Source organism: Castanea sativa, chromosome 8, assembly GCF_040712315.1.
Source record: "Castanea sativa cultivar Marrone di Chiusa Pesio chromosome 8, ASM4071231v1".
NCBI classification, from domain to species: domain Eukaryota; kingdom Viridiplantae; phylum Streptophyta; class Magnoliopsida; order Fagales; family Fagaceae; genus Castanea; species Castanea sativa.
The window spans coordinates 42,794,529-42,812,180 of record NC_134020.1 but is presented as its reverse complement, the minus strand read 5'-3'; the positions used below and the strand labels follow the sequence as shown (position 1 = coordinate 42,812,180).

Here is a 17,652-nt window from a genome sequence, read left to right as displayed (position 1 = left end):
AAAAAAAAATGGCACTATTCTACAACAGAATATCTACCATGCGTTAAGGACTCACTCTATTTTAATTGAATGTGAAATGGAGAAAATCCATTTTTTACAGTTAAAATTTTATTGATAAATTTTAATTCTAACAATATACAGAATGTCACTTTATTTAAAATTTAAATAACATAATACTAAATACACTTTTACATTTGAAATCTATTGTTGTAAAAGACTAAAAATACTTGCAAATGATATTTATTAATTTGAGTATGAGACATGCCGTCTGACATTCAAAGTAACAGGGCCAATGAAATTACGTTATCTAATTGATTAATGCTTTATGGTTTGTAGTAGGAAAATTCTAAAAGCACTATTACGGTACAAATTTTACCGTATAAAACTTACAAATTACAAAAAAGAAAAAAAAAAATTGAGAGAGTTTTAATTTATGGTGTCAACTCTTAATGAAAATTTTTTAACATCAGACCAAGACACTAATTAATTTTTACAAATTACAAATTGATGTGACAATAAATGTAATTGATGAGCTTCAACTAAGTGAACATTTAAATTGTTTTTATATAATTGATGACATATCAATTTGTAAGATCAACGTAGCCTACAATGTAGCACTACTCTTTATAATAATATTGTGAGCTTATTAATTTGAATGTTATTGATGAGTGGACTCAAATCATCCTTGAGGAGCACTACAACAAACTAATTAATGCAAGTTAAGAGTGTTTTACTAATAAATAAATAAAACTATTTGTATTTTTATCACTAACCCATACATCTCTACAAACTCTTGAAATCAGAAATGGAGTCGATGGCCTAGCAAGTGATAATTTGTGTAATCTCATTTTAACAGAGAATTAATTACATCTTTATAATTGGCTGCATTTAACAGAAAAGAAAATTGCTGAATGCTTTCTTCAAACAGAATTTTTATCATTTTTTTTTCTCTCCTCAACTGCACAATCCTGTGTGCCTTGGTTTATGCTTTACTCAAAAGCATGTCACATCTTTTTCAGTTAGAGCCTAAGGGGTACTCTCCAAGTCACTTCTTCTAAACTATCTCTAAGCTCTTTTTCTTCCATCTAACTGTCATTTGACTTCTGTGGCCTTTGTAAACCCACCGACTACAAATCTACAATCAATTGGTTGAAATTATCAGTCAAGTAAACTTTCAATATATTAATACAAACAATAAATTAACTTTCAATTTGATAACTTCCAATATTTCATGAACATAATAAGGGGCAGTAATTAATTGACAGCTAAAAAAATGATGATAGTGGTAGACTGATAGGTTCAAATGTCCACCAGTTTCAATAAATAGTAAAAAGATAGTAAAATATGAAAGGTAGATTTGATAACTACGGAGGCCCATAGTCCTTATTAACATTGATTTTTCTATTAGTTACTACCAAATAAATAATGTTCAACTACCACCGCACACCTTTGGTGCGGTAGTCACTCCACAAGTATAAGTACTTGTGGGGAGTTCAGGATAAGGGCTGGAGTTCAAGTCTCCATGAGGGAGTTTCACACTCTCCAAGTCACTTCTTCTAAACTATCTCTAAGCTCTTTTTCTTCCATCTAACTGTCATTTGACTTCTAGCTGTGGCCTTTGTAAACCCACCGACTACAAATCTACAATCAATTGGTTGAAATTATCAGTCAAGTAAACTTTCAATATATTAATACAAAAAATAAATTAACTTTCAATTTGATAACTTCCAATATTTCATGAACATAATAAGGGGCAGTAATTAATTGACAACTAAAAAAATGATGATAGTGGTAAACTGATAGGTTCAAATGTCCACCAGTTTCAATAAATAGTAAAAAGATAATAAAATATGAAAAGTAGATTTGATAACTACGGAGGTCCATAGTCCTTATTAACATTGATTTTTCTATTAGTTGCTACCAAATAAATAATGTTCAACTACCACCGCACACCCTTGGTGCGGCGGTCACTCCACAAGTATAAGTACTTGTGGGGCGTGGAGGATAAGGGGTGGGGTGTGGAGGATAAGGGCTGGGGTTCAAGTCTCCAGGAGGGAGTTTCACACACAGATACACTTAGATTAGGTTAGAGTTAAAATTATATTTTGCATAAAAAAAAATAATAATGTTAAGCTACTTAATCAAACATGCCTTGTTAATTTGTTTGCAATCACTTTGGGGTATAACTTAGCTGTTTTCTTAAGTCAAAAAAGCTGTGAATTTTGTCACGCCATTAAAAGTTCTAAATGTAAATCACATTTCTTGATAGTGAAAGCTCTTGCAGAAGATCCAACGTTTACAGTTAGTTCATTGACACACACTCACGCACACACCAAAGCCTAAGATAAGATGCTGACTTTTTGTGAATACCATTGGAGGCTTTAATGATATCAAACTAACTTTCTTGTCTGTAAGCATCAGCTAGAAGTGGTTACACCATACTACAAGAGTGAGAGAGAACCAAACAATAAATAGGAAGAAAAAAAAAAGCTTCAAGAAATGAATAACAGAAAGTACTATTCTATCTGATCTCTCTCTCTAAGTCACACAGTGGTTTAGTACTAGCTAGTATGGGTAGTAGAAGTGGCAGTGGTAGTGATGTCTTTGTTGTTAGCTAGTAGTACTGATGCGTTGGAAACCACTGAAGTTGCAACCAAAGCACATAGAAGAAGGAAAATCAACAAAATTAAAGACTAGGGTAGCTATCTCTTCAGCTCCATTCTCCTTCAATGACAATGACACTATGCCAACTACACCACCCTGATGAATTAGGTTTACAAACACCTATACATATTTTTTTTTGTTTCACTTCTTTCACTCTCACACTAGTCTCGTGAACTAACTTAACATCATACATTGAAGACTAATGTTGATGTTAGTAACTTAACATTTCACATCCATTGAAATGAAATTAAATGTTATTGGAGCAACATATATTACAGGAATGAGGTGGGGTTTAAACTACTGATATAAAACACCGCAGTATCATTTTCACCTAAATTCATTGTTGTCACCGTTTTTATCATAAAAACTATAGTTAAACAATATTGTATATTGAAACAAGCCAATTATGCATAACAGTATAGAAATTACTAACCCATTCCCATATACTTAGTAGCTTCTTTATGCAAGTGTATACATACGCTGGCAGAATCAGAATCCAAAACTAAAGGTTTACTTTTAGCATTTGATGATGCATTTTAAAGGAGAAATAATCATAAATAGTAGAGGCCACCAAATTAAAGACCACGTTGCAGGCTAATGCTTCTAAAATACACATGGGTCATTCTTAAAATATTGAACATGTGTTTGGTTCTGCATTACATAATACATTTATGTCAAAGAGAATGGAGAGTCTATACACTTGTTGTTCTAAGCTTGAAGTTTAAAATGGTGGTTCACTTACCTTCAACTTGTGCTGCTCTTACTCACTTGTACAGTACTGTGAGGGCCTTTTTGGTGTTCTAGAAATGCAGAGAAATGAGAAAATAGTTTACCTAATTAGGTTGCTTGTTCTAGCAACCAGGGTTGGTCGGCTATTCTAATCAGAATGATAGCATGGCCAACATAACCACGTGTATATGATGTAAAAATTTCTTTTATTACATATGGATTTAGGAGACAAATGAAATAGAAATCACGACCAACCACTTTTTCTATTTAGTGGCTCTTGACTTATAAAAAATGAGGTATATTTTAGAATAAAAAGGAAGAAATGAAAGACATTTTATGAATAACTTAATAAGAGTAACCTATTTTTGTGTTAAATTGCTTTTCTATAAAAAGTAAAACAGATACAACCTAAATTCATAGTCTCAATTGATTAGCCTTTGATGTAAGTGTTAAGTTAGTTATTGGACTATTTATTTGAACTATAAACCCCTTAAAGCTTTAGCTTTGTTACCAAATCAACATTCTATTAGCATTTTCTATTAGAGCTTAATGGATTTTAATCATGTGTTGTGCAAATGGTTTTTTTTTTGGGGTCATTTCATCAAATAGTTTTGAAATGCCATTGTTACCATGTGCATATTATATAATTAAATTTATTAGATTTTAATAGAAATATTAACAAAGGATTAGATTTGTCACAAACTTTATGTCTAATAGTCTAAAGAGATTACCTGTTCAAAACTTCAAGTTAGAAGTCCCAAAATAAAGTCAAAATTCAAAAGTTTTAAACCTTTGAACAAAAAGTTGTACTTTTGTGGTATCACAATCTCCTTCTTTTTTCACAATCTTCTTCTTTATTATTATTATTATTATTATTATTATTATTATTATTATTATTATTATTATGTCACAATTTACACCCAAACCCAAAAATAAGATTGGGATAGGCTCAAAAAGTCCAATACAATGAATTTGTAGAAAGTGTGTCTGAAATCTAGGTTCTAATGATTTCAAATAACAAATATGATGGGCTAGATTGCAACATCATATAAATGGGATAGTTTATATAACAAAAATTGTCCTCGGACTCAAGCTGAGGAGGCTGGATCCTGTATTTCTCCTTCTTAAGAACATGTTATAGACATTGATCTTAATGTCTACAATGTTTTCTTTCTCCTCTTTCCGATCTCCTTTTCTGAATGTCTCATCCTCCTTTTATATCATCTTTCTTCCTTTCTCCATCTTCCACGTATGGATCAGGTTACTAGTTTGGATACTTGTCTCATCAGCCCATCCCTAAAGTCTTTGGAGATAACTGCAAGGCTGAACCCTGATGCTCAGGCATTACTTCCCCATTAATGTGGCTAGAGGTTTAGTTACAGAGCATTCAATGCGGTGGTAACAGCTTTATCTTAGATATTTCCTAGTCCTTCTTCCTATCCGATACACCCACCATGCATATCCTTACTCATAGGAATTCCTAGAACTTTGCGTTTGGACATCGGGCAACTCTTTCCTATCTCGGCTTTAGATAGCCGAGGACGGACTCCTCCTCGGAAAACCTCCCGGGATGACCTTGATCAACCTCCGCCTCTTTATCCATTAACACTGCTTCTTGAATTGATATTCTCACATTCTCGGACCATTTAGTGTCCTCGGATTGGGCCTTTGGCCTAATATATACTCCTAACCCATTCACTCTACAATTATTATTATTATTATTATTATTATTATTATTTTCCAGACTTGTGAGTCGTGACTGGCCATGCAAAGAAATAAAACATTAAGGAATGACATAAACCAATTTGATATCCAATCAAAATTGCTAAAGAGAAATCATGAACTAAAGTTTAGTAATAAACTAAAAGGCTATATGAAAATTGATGTGCGTTTTAAGTGTTTTTTTTTTTTTTTCAAATTTGTCTTAGTTCTTTTACTTTTTTTGGTAAAGCCAGTGAAAATTGTGGTATGTATAGTATATCCTAAAGATCACTATTTATTTTCTAAATTTTCTATGGCTTCTGTTAAGAGCTACTTTTAGGCATTTGCTAAGAAAGCACCAATTGGGTTCCGCTTTTATTGGGAAAGAGCAAAAGTTAACTAAGATATGGATTTTTTTTTATATATGTTAAAAGGGATTTGTCTTTTTTTAGCCATAAAAAGTACTAATTTGTAGTACATTTATCATTTTTCACAAAATTTGCTAAATTACTATTTACTATACATTTAGTTCGTTTGGATAGAACTTATTGCTGAAAACTGAAAACACTGTAGCAAAATAATTTTTAAATGAGTAAAAAACACTGTTCATTCCAGAAGTTACTTTTCATTGGCCTAAAATCACTGTTCATGACCAATGAACAGTAACGAACACGCGTTGAAAAAAAAAAAAACAAAAAAACAAAACGTGGACGCTGGACGTTGAATCCAAACGCCCTCATTGAATTTTTTAGCCTTAGAGCATTCGTTAACCAAATAATACAATGTCCATGATGTAAAAAGACGGAAAAAAAAAAAAGCATAAAAATCCTTGATCATGGTCTTAATTGTCTCATGTGGTATGATAAATGTGGAACAATTGGACAGCCCAGACAATTCTACCAGCAGAATTTTGGAATGAAACTTCGACTCATTTCAAAAGAACTATTTTCCATTGCCATTCTAATTCTATCATGTGATTGCCACTTGCAAGATAGTAGGTAGCCTCCACAAATTTTCTTAGTTATCTTTTCCATGATACACTACGGGGTCTGGCAGAAAAATAAACGCTCTAGAACGAATAAACGGCCCAAAATGTAAATTCTGGGCCTTGTTAACTATGTTTTCACTGTGGGGAACACAAATCTATCTTAAAAATTAATAGAAGAAAGCAAAAACATTGTGAACACAGCTCTAATGCACATTCAAACATCAGCAATAAGTTCTGCACATTCATTAGGCAAACAAAACAACTCGAGTTTATTGGGTAGGGAATATTTTTAAACACAATCAATCTCTGGGATCATTAGGACTAATACTGGCTGTCTCCATAATTTATATAGTACATTCTCAGCTTTGAAATAACATTGTGCTCTATAAGAGAAACTGGTGCAAGCAAGCATGCAATGCCACACAACAAACTGCTTTCAAAGCAAGAGTTGCCATTACACTGGTACAGTCAAACCAACAACACCTGCATAGACATTATCACAATGAGTACGGACAAGAAAGGTTTTTGAGTACGGACAAGAAAGTTGAGCAATTATGAAACACAGAACAAGAAGTTGTTTATATATAGTGCAGATGCCGCATAGAGGGTATATATCTTAGATATGTACATATTGGGACTCAGATTTAAATGATGCCCTTATGGTAGTCCAAATGGAAAGTCCAACAAACAATGGCATTGTATTCATTAAGTGTTCAAAAGACTAAAGTACCAGAGGTGATTTTGTTTGACAATTATTTCTACGATATAAGCAGGATAGCATTCCAAAAGAAATCTCACAAGATTTACCCAACTTCCACCTCAAGTTAAAATCTCCATTTCCCAACCGCGTCACATGAATTCAGGAATGAATCAGATGTGGGGGGATGTGTATACTGTATAGGCATTAGATCTTGTATAATCTTAGGATACAAAGATAGGCAGGCTTATTTAAGTGTCTGATCTTCATCCAAATAAAGTTTACAATGAGTAGTCCTACTATTCCTCTATCGCCAAATGGTCAACAACACACACAATGGAGTAGATTCCAAATCTTCAAACGCCTACGAAATGAAACATTCCTCACCATCATTCCAACAACTAAATCATTGTCTAAGTATGACCCAGACAAACCCCAAATAGACTAAACACTAATGACTACAACTCCCTTTACAAAGAATGATGTAAAAGAATTATTTATTCTTTACTATAAGAAGGTGATCAACAGATTCTCCATTACTGTTGCACATGCAATAACAATCAACAATCATAAGGGAGCATTTCCGAAGATTATCCACTGCCAATATTGTACTCCATGACGCTGTTAAAGCAAACAAAGCAATTTTACAAGGAACCTTTTCACTCCAAATACTCCTCCATGGAAAGTGAACTCCTATAGATCCTCAAAGACTCTCATAGAAAGAACGTACCTCGAACTTCCCACTCACAGATAACCTCCATGAAGGTTAGACTTCAAATTGGCCTTGAGGAAGGTGAGAGTACAACAAATCGAAGAAACTATTCACAACTTCCAATTCCCAATCTTGAAAAGACTGACAAAAGTGAGGATTATAAGTACATCCGCCACTTGAAAAGAGGCAGCAGAAGCATCTTTATCTACCACCACTCTATAAAACTTGGGGAACATATCCTTAAGACAAGAATCACTGAACCAAAGATTGTGCCAAAACCTGAGTTACCTAACCTAGAGCCATCCCCAACACTCACGAAAACCACATAAACATCTCAGCCTCATCTATGCGTTTGTGACTATATATTTATGCTCAACATGCTCAAAGAATTCATGGAGTTGATTAATAGAAAAATTGAGGTTTTGATTATTGAGGCATGTTTCCCTCGGTGTGTTCTCTTTCCCTCTATCTATTGTTAGCATTCTGTCATTATCACATTAGTGTTCACATGGACTTTTCATGCTACAACTTGTCAACACATTTATCTTATTTTCTTCTCACCTATTTTGCAACTCTAAATGAAATATTTTCACTTCCTTACCAAAACCCTAATCATTTTCAAACCCCAATCCTTTTTCGTAAAGTTTTAAACACTAGACCTAAATCCACAAATTCTTCTAACCCAAAGCCTAACACAAGCACACAGACACAGATTTCCCAACTTTAGTTCATAATTTTACTGAAGATTATGTAAGACACTAATAGCCTAACCTCTTTTCTTAAGTAACCCACCTACTCCTCCATTTTTTACTCCTATGTCTTCCCCAACTCTTAGTGTATGTATGGGTGGGGAGGGGGGGATAAGAAAAGACTTGCACCAACAAACCTCAAAGGAATTTAAATTTATTTCAAAGGAATTTTAAAATCTTTAATGCTATCATTTGGTTGCATGATAGTACAAAATTCATGGAATTGAGTCAATATGATCCTAACTTGAAACTATTAATTGGAGGGAGAGTCAAAGAAGAATTTCTACATGCAAGAAAACCAGGTGTGAGTCTGAAAATAAAACAAAAACCAAATTTTTGCATACCACAAGCCAATCTTCCACCTGCATTTCCAGTGGTCAGACTTAGTTCATGTCCACCTGCAGATGCAGAATCAAAGAAGAGTGAGGGGTAAAAAAAATTACATTTACTGCAACTTGAGGGAATCCAAGAAAGAGATAAAAACTTTACTATAACCATTTAAGAGAATAGATACTCCTACCATTTAGGGACCTAAAACCTATCTGGTCCACTCATTTTTTCCTTGACAATGCCCTTATTTACACTGATATATACCACTGGTGATGTTAGTTAAGAAGATCCTATGGATAAAAAGTTACTTTCCTCTCTAATGACCTGCCCTTCCCTTTCCCCAAACCCAAACCATACACTCTGTTGCAAGTTCAGTCTCTCGTTATAACAAATATAAGACTCTCAAGCTTGCAAGAACAAATTTCCTCTGCAAGCACAGGTGCAGACTGCAAGCTAATTGCTTGATAATTAATAAATACTTACCCTTTCCAAGGTCATCCTCAAGCTCATGAACCACAAGGGCTCTCCCAACAACTGCATTAGGACCAGATAATGGTATCTGCACATTTTAGCCAAACAGAGTAAATTCTCTAATATGAACTACAGTTCCATATAAAAAACAGAGTAAAATGATTCAAAAGCCATACCAACATGACCACATCCAAAATCATAAATAAACAAAAGACAAAAACACATTATCACTTAATCAATTTAAGGATGTAAGCAGTACCTGATTATCTACAATTGTTGCCTCTGCCACCCCTGTATTACCAAAAGATATGAGACAATATTACTTGGTTCAAGTAGAATAAAAATGAATCAAAGAACATTAACATAGGCATTACCATCGGCATTGGCAATTATGTTTCCCAGGTCACCCGCATGACGGACTTCATCCTCAGGAGCACCATGTGTCAACTTGTTAGGATTGAAATGTGCCCCTATTGTTTAAAAGTTAAAGAGGACAGATTATCATAAAAGCACCATCCAAGAACCAAACTTTTCACTCTTCAATTGCAAGATTAGAAAAACCTACATTTTAATGATTCAAGTCCTACCTGTAGAGATGCACCCATTTGTTGTGTCACCAAACTCATGCTGCACAAGAAAAGAATTAAAAGTAAAAACAATTCAGAAAATTTCCAACATACAAAAACATGAATTATGGATGGTAATGATGAAAAACCACTTACTAGGTGGAACCCATGAGGCCCTGGAGTAAGCCCAGTAACACGAACCTTTACAGTTGTGGGACCTATATGCATACCATTACAATTAGCACAAAATGATAATGGGCTTCTTTGGAACTGTTCTCTGAAAAAAATTTTCTGTTTTCAAAAACAAAAATTCCGTCCATAAAGATGGTTTCTAATTACAATTTTTTTAAACTATAACATCATTAGAAGTAGTAAAAAATGACATGTTAATTAAGAAGATAACCAAAAGTTTGACTTCAGATAGAAGCGAATGACAGAAATGAATACATGTGACATACCCTGAATACTCCATTGAACTGGACTAAAGCTTGGTTATTGTTGTAATTCAAAAAGTACTTTCTTTTATTTTCATATTTTTCCCCCTGAGATCAACAAAATGGTGCTTCCTGAAACTATTTTCTGTCTTCAGTTTAGAAGAAACAAAAACCATTCAAACCATCTCATTTGTGTGATTATTCTGTTCTCTGAAAACATCTTCTAAAAAGTATTACCATGCATATTGTTCTGGTTGATAACCATTACAACTTAGAAACAATAGAAAACACTAAAATCTGAGTTCTTCCATGTCAGGTAAACATCAAAACTCTCCCAACCAAACCTAATATCACCATTCCAGTAAGTACAAATAATCCCATTTTTCAACACACAATAAACAATAATAATCCCATTTTTAGTACAACTAGTCCCAGCAAAACTCGTCTATTTTCGGAAATGTAGGTTCAAACTTGCGTTATTTAATATAAGCTTTCCTCGAACAACACATAGTAATCCAAATTTTCCATTTCATTCAAAATGCCAATAAACATGAAACCAAAAACCCAGAAAGCCTTAAAACTAACAGAAACAATTACAAACTCAACACTCACAATCGCTCGTCTCTATTTGATAAAAGAATTTATATAAAAGAGGAGAGTTAAAGAAGAGAGACCATCGTCTTCTTGGGTCAACGTGACGACACCTTCGACAGCGGAGGTGCCCTTGAGGACGGCGACGGCTTTCTTGGTGGCGGCGGCGACGACGGTGAGAGGTTTGGGAGCTGTGGCGGCGGAGACAGAGAGGGTGAGGGGTTGGCGAGTGAGCTTAAGGGAGGAGCCATGGAAGGTGGAGGAGCTGAGGAAAGGAGGTGGGTGGTGAAGGTTTAAGGAGAGCTGGGAAGGAGGAGAAGGAGAGAAGAGGATGGTCTGGGCAGCCATGGCTGCCAGTGCGGCTTGCATTTTGGGATTGTGGTTGAGATGAAGAATGAAGAAGAAGATGATAATGCCACAGCGAATGAAATGGAACAAAGCTTCTGGTGTAGTGAGTGGTAGCTCACAACTGTGTTTGTGTTTGTGTTTGTGTGTATGTACTACGGGGGTTTATCTGTTGTTGGGCCTAAGGTTGTTTGTTTTTTTTTGTTTTCTTAGTTTTTGGATGGGCTTGAAGATTGGGACCCTTCTGGAAATATGCCGACAATTAGGCTATGTTTGTGATCCTTTATTTTGTTGAAATTAAAAAAATTTTGTTGAAAGTACTATAAATAAAGCTAAAAATTAGCTGAAATAGTATTGTGAGATCTATGAATAGTATCAAAAAATGCAGTAAAATCTATAAATAGTAGCAAAAATAAGCAAAATAATAAAATAAGTTAGCTTTTTTAATTTTTGCCAAACACACACTTAATATGGGCTTATTTTTAAAATTTCAATGTTTTCATAATTTTTTTTTAAAATAAATATTTTCAATAATTCAATAATTCATCAATTGAATTAATTAAGAAAGGAACATCAAATTTGTTATAATAAAAGGAAAAACTTGAAATATATTAGTCTATTTTATAAAGAAAAGTATAATTTAATCCCATAATTTAGGATATAATAAATTAAATTTTTTTATCTCAAAATTGATAAATTAAACCCGAAATTTAAAAAAGTAACTATCCTTTGTAAATAGAAATCCTAGAAAAATTTAACAAAATAACAAAAAGAACTCAAGGGGCCAAAAATGCGCAATCCTTTTTAAATAAATAAATCTTCCCTTTTTATAATAACTAGTTGCTACCTGTGCGATGTACGGAAAACTTTTAGATCAAATGTTAAAATGTTCTAATTTAAATATTTTTCTAATTTCAACTATTTCAAAGCTAAATCAACTTCAATATCAAATGAAAGATGTAGTTTAAACATTTCTTATGAAAAATTGTAAAAATCTTATCGCATAAGAACGTTAAATATGAGAAACATACAAATATTGTGGAGTAAAATATTACAATAATTATAAAATGCTCTTACATTTGGTTTAATAAGTAAACAAAATAATATATAATTATGCTTGTATCTTCAAGCTTTATTCAGTCTTTTTGGGTTTTGCTTTCTATGAAAATTTCTAATTCTCTTTTGTTCATTGTTTAGAAATTAGATCCAAACAAATATTCTAAAAGATTAAACATACTAAAAATAAAAGATATTTGACCAAATATGATTGTTCCCATAACTCTTCCAATTAGCAAGTAACATAGGACATTAATTGCAACTAATCAAATAATTCAGCAAATTTAGACCTTACAAAGCATGACAGTAACTATGTAATTACCAAAAAGCCAAAAGCTTAGGACATTGCATAATTCAACAATACTATGCAAATCTTATATAATTAGTCCATCAACCGTTTTCTCAACTAAGAATAGTAATTGTAAGTGCACAATTGTACCCGGACCCAAAAACAAGTGATGGGCTCAGGCCCAATAAGCCTTATACAATGAAACTTGTAGAGTATGGGTTTGAAACCTAAGATTGGGATGTTGGAAGTTGATTAACAAGCTAAAGTGCCACAATCTATGCAAATGATAAGTAAATATGACAAAGAAACCTCATCGGACGTAAGCCGATGACGAGTTGTATAGTACTTCTCTTTCTATGCCAAATATTACAATTCTTAGTTCTTTTTTTTTTTAGCTCAGAAGCAGGTCCCCCCTTCTTTCCTTTCTCGTCTTCTTATATACTTCTTCTTCTTCCATTTTTCATCCACGTGTCATACAAACCTTCCCCTTAGATACTTGTCACATCCACCACCTTTTTGAAGTCTTCAAATAATAGCAGGAAGACTAAATTCTAATGTTCAGAGGTCATTTCTCTATTAATGCGGCCAGGGAGGTAGATGCAGGGCCTTTAATGTGGTGGTAGCAGCTTTTACCTCAGATATTTTTCACACATTCTTGCTTCTAAAGGGTGCTTGGATCACACTTTTACCCACCAGTTCTTCTAGAATTCTACCTCCAATTCGTCTAGCAAGTCTCAGGGCCATTGCTAGGCCTGTCCGAGGATATATTCCTCCTCGGACAACTCCTCGGACTACTATAGTGCAGACTGACCTGTGGGCCTATGGACCCTGACCAAACAGACTTGTATTAACCAATCAAACCCAAAACTCAAACGTTTATTCGAACATTTTTACCCCCCACAGTAATCAAATAGCACTAAGAAAAAAAGTGTACAAGAAAAATAAGATAAAACCAATATGAGTATAAAGCTAGAAGCTGTATTCTAAATTATTGCAATCTTTTTATTAAAAAAATCTATAATAAAAAAACAAACATAGAGTTAATATAATTAATTAAGAAATCAAACAAATAAAATTCTAGCAATGTTTTATACAACAATATCTAAAAATTCAAAAATCATGCTATATCATGGTCAAAAAGTACCCATAACCATAAGCTTAGAACGAAACCAAAAAAATAATAATAATAATGGTACTGAGATTTGAGCAATATGGAGATTGAAGCATGATATATAGAGATTCAAAGAGAATGGGTACCATATTGATGTAGAGAGAGTAAGGTGGCTAGGTTTTTGGTTAAATTTGATTTAATATATATATATATATATATATATATATATATGTGTGTGTGTGTGTGTGTGTGTGTGTGTGTGTGTGTGTGTGTGTGTGTGTGTGTGTGTGTGTGTCTAAGCCCACAAATGGGAAGGGGATAGGCCCAAAGAGCCCAATACAATGAATTTCTAGAAAGTGGGCTAGAAATATAGGTTTTAATGAGTTTTGTTAGCAATAACGTTGGGCTAATATCACAATAAGAGGAAGCTAGAACAATTTGAATAGTGAAAACTGTCATCGGTCTTAAGCCAAGGAGGTTCATTATTATATTTCACTCCCTTAAGGACAAATTACAGATGTTGTTCTTGAGTCTACAGTGTTTTCTTTCTCTCTCTCCTTTTTCTCGATCCCTCTTCTCCGGGACCTTTTTCTATCTTATACTTCCTTCTTCCTCTCATTTTCGCTCTCCACGTGTAGGTCTAGACTGCTAATGTTGATACTTGTCCCATCAGCACCTTCTTGAAGTCTTTAGATAATAGCTGTAAGGCTGAAAATTACTGTTCAGATATCACTTCCTCATTAATGCGGTCAAAGATTTTGATACAGAGCATTCAATGCAGTGGTAGCAGCTTTCTCTTAAATATTTCATAACTGTTCCTGCTCTCTGTGCTCTTATGAAACATACCTTCATCAACAAGACTTCCTAGAAGATCATTCTGGACAACATGACATACCATCTGATCCTTACTTCGCTTAGCTGAGGAGACACCCCTCCTCGAATTACCTCCCTTAGTTTCTTCTGTCACAATTTGCTTGTGGATCTCTAGGTCTGACATCTTCATGGCTATTAATCTGTCCTCGGACAAGTGAACAACCTCGAACAAAGCCCATGGCCCAAAATGCATTTCGGGTCTTTTATCCCTACAATAGCCCCTTAAAAACTCTGTTTTTCTCTCCTATTCAAGGAGAAAATTGGGGTTTTGATCCAGTGCAACAGCTTCTACACGCTTCCTTAATCTCTGCATGTGAGAGTGTCGTTTCCTACGTTTTGTAATTGTTTCTGACACTTTGAAGCCCGTGATGCCTCATTAAATACTCCAGGCGGCGCTCTGTCCTCCGCATTCTACGGTGGGATGTAGATCCTACAATTAGAATTTCTTCTTGAATTTTGAGCGGGATAACTCCCACTCAATCCCGCCTCTTATATAAAATGCCTGGAAGATCACAATTTTTCCTTTACTTTACAAATTGGTTAGCCCTTAAGAATTTTCGAATTCTCCTACTTCCAAGAATCCTCCACTTTCCTAACTCTCAAAAAGTTCCTAAAGTGTCACTTGTTCTTTTTCTCGTAAGTTTTCACGCTCCTAAATTCTTTTCTCCTCGACCACTCTTCTCGACCTCTTGACCTTTATCCCTTTTTCAAAATCTTTGTCTTTAATTTGTTCAAATGGGTAGATTCAAAGACGTAGTAGACACTCCCGCTGGTATAGAGGGCTTTAAAGCCAAAAACCACATCCCACAGGGAGTTGCCCTGAGGTATTGTGCCCCAGATCAGATAGTTACTGATAGGCAAGAAGGGGAGGTTGTTATTCCTATGATCATTTTCATAGAAGGAGGAATGACGCTTCTCATGGGGAGTGTAACTCGAGACTACTTGTGGGAGTCAAATTTGAATAATACCTGGGCCCAAGTATTAGAAGAGGATCCCGGACTCCCTGAGTATTGTTTAAGGAGATTGGGCTTGGTCTACCGTAGCTAAGTAGGCTGTTTAAAGACCAAGTGATACACAGGGCGAGACTCCTGTAATTCACACACACTTACAATCGAGAATATATGAATTGATCAATAAGAAAACAACAGGGCAGACAAATATAATGAAGGAAATAACAAAGTATTTGCTCGGGATCCTTAAATCCGTGGAAAATGTTTCATTAATAAATTTCTTTTTAGTTGTGGATTACAACGAGCTCACCAAGGATTAATGCAAGGTTCAAATAAGCTCAAAAATTGCAGACTTAGATGACCCTTTTAAGTCTCCAAGACTTTCAAAGTTTGAATCCTTTTAAATCCAAGCATATGCTATAGTGGCTGTTTCTGGGATACTGGGAGGTATTCCCCTGTTTTCTTTGAGTTTTACAGAGCTTGTTACTGATTCTATCCGTTCTCTAGTTTTTCCAAGATGTCTCTCAACGTTGGCTGCTCTCCCCCTTATTATAGTGTCACATTAGGGTTTCGGGGTGTCGTTGATTCTTTCCCCTTGGCCCCCTTAAGTACCAGAGCCCCCCTCTGTTCTTCTCAGCTCCTTTGACTACCACCTTCCTTATTCTTCATAGCTTCCTCCATTTGATGTTCCTTTCTTTGAAAGTGCCTCGTTAACCTTCTACTCTGAGATCCTTTTGCCTTCCAAGTCCCTTTTTGTCTGTCTTCCCTTTTTCAAGCTCAACCCCTCTTTGACGCTCCTTCCTTTTGTCATTTTTCCCAGTAAGTGAGGTCTTTTTCTAGGGAAACTGAAGGTTTTCCCAGCCATTTCCTTTTGTGGGTTTCCCTCTTTCTTTTTTTTTAGGTTCCCAATACACCGACTCCCTATCTCTGAGCTGTTGTTGTACAAATCTTTAGGCTTCGCGTCGTATTACTGCTTCGAGAAGAAGGCCCATCTGTTTCTTGTTTCTCGAGACCTTCTGAGTTGTCTTAGTCCTTCTTTAGCCGTGCTGTACATCCAGAGGTCCCAGGAAATCCCCAGTGTCCTCAGGTTTTAGTGGGTTGAACCTTTCTCCGTTCCTTTTTTTTTATATGGACTCCTTACCCTCTATTGGGCCTCAAGTCCATAGTTCTCCCTTTCTTCGTGGCTTCAATCTTTCTCTTCCTTTCCAATTCTTTTATTTCCCATGGATTAGGCCCAATGTATCGTTCCCTTGGGCCTTTTATCATTTTCCCTATATAGATATATTTTGGACCTCAACACTACCTATACAACCATAGGTTGTGCCCTTACTAATGTGCGCCCAATGTATTTAGAATTTTAGGTAGCTTCGATGCTCTCAATGAGCAGATGGGTTTGGGACTCACATGGCACGACGTCGTCCATATGTACAAGTTTCACTCACTCACTAACTCGGGGTATTACCTCAAGTCTAGGTCTAGCATTGTTAGGCTTATATCGTGTCTTCCTAAGTTCAACAAAGGCATGAAAGACAACTACCTAATCGCCTCCAGGGAGTGGCATGCCAGTCTTCACTGCCCAATTCGGGAGGGAAAGCTAGGTGGGGTACCATAGGACTAGGTCCCTTGGCACATGATTTAGTTCTCTTAGTTTTGTTGTTCATTTTTTGTTTTACATTCATTTCCTTTTGATGATGAAATTTATTGGTCTAATCGTGATTTTCTCCTCAAATGTTTTTGTAGACAAACAACACGTAGTGCCTCGCTTAAGCCTAGTCAACATCAAAGATCTCAACAGAGTCTTAAGGTCTGACGTGTTCATGAGTAAGGATGGGCAGCTGAGGGCGGTCCACCTCATCTTGGGCTTCGAGCCGATATCGGACATCTTCCAAGACGTGGGTCAAGCAATTACAGCAGACGACCCTAAGCGCCGAAGGATAGACGTCTCCAAACCTGGATTTCTTGCCCTAGAGGACGTGCCCGATTACTTACCTCCCCTCTCGCATGCTCTGATGTAGCAGCTCTAAGGGAAGAATCCACTTCTTCACGCCTTTCTCTCAAGGAGGAAATAGATCAGTTCCAACTCGAGAAAGAAGAAGAGAAGCAAGTTGATCCCATCGACCTCTTAGATTCCAAGGGTGAGCTTGATAGATCTTCAGCAACTCGTTTCCCTCCGTTGATAATTGCCGAGGTAGACAGTGAATCCAAAGAGGAAGAATCAATGGATCTGAATTTGAGCAAGGGCTTGAATGATCTCATGGTTGTGAGGCACAAGGGGTCATCATCCAAAGAGGCCCTTAAACCCCAACTACCACTCACCCTTCCCCCTCACCCTCCTCCTTCTACAACCACAACTGACCTGTTTCCCATAGCCAATTTGAAGAAGAAAAGGAAGGAGC

The 17,652-nt window shown here is 35.5% G+C and overlaps 1 protein-coding gene across 1 annotated transcript; it reads right to left on the bottom strand.

The window, feature by feature from the left end:
- Positions 1-6,303: 6,303 nt before the first annotated feature.
- LOC142607438 (superoxide dismutase [Cu-Zn], chloroplastic) lies at positions 6,304-11,154 on the bottom strand. The gene is made up of 8 exons (XM_075778934.1): positions 10,716-11,154; positions 9,764-9,825; positions 9,629-9,668; positions 9,416-9,511; positions 9,301-9,332; positions 9,054-9,129; positions 8,585-8,638; positions 6,304-6,565 (listed from the first exon to the last, which is right to left on the bottom strand). The coding sequence occupies exons 1-8, from the start codon at positions 10,999-11,001 to the stop codon at positions 6,537-6,539; spliced, it is 675 nt and encodes a 224-aa protein (XP_075635049.1). The 5' UTR covers positions 11,002-11,154; the 3' UTR covers positions 6,304-6,536.
- Positions 11,155-17,652: the final 6,498 nt, after the last annotated feature.

Coding starts and splice junctions, on each gene's coding strand:
- LOC142607438 (XM_075778934.1), bottom strand. CDS start 11,001: ATGCAAGCCGCACTGGCAGCCATGGCTGCCCAGACCATCCTCTTCTCT. Junction 9,512..9,628: donor AAATGGGTGCATCTCTACAG/GTAGGACTTGAA, acceptor TTTAAACAATAG/GGGCACATTTCAATCCTAAC. Junction 9,130..9,300: donor CAACAATTGTAGATAATCAG/GTACTGCTTACA, acceptor TAAAATGTGCAG/ATACCATTATCTGGTCCTAA.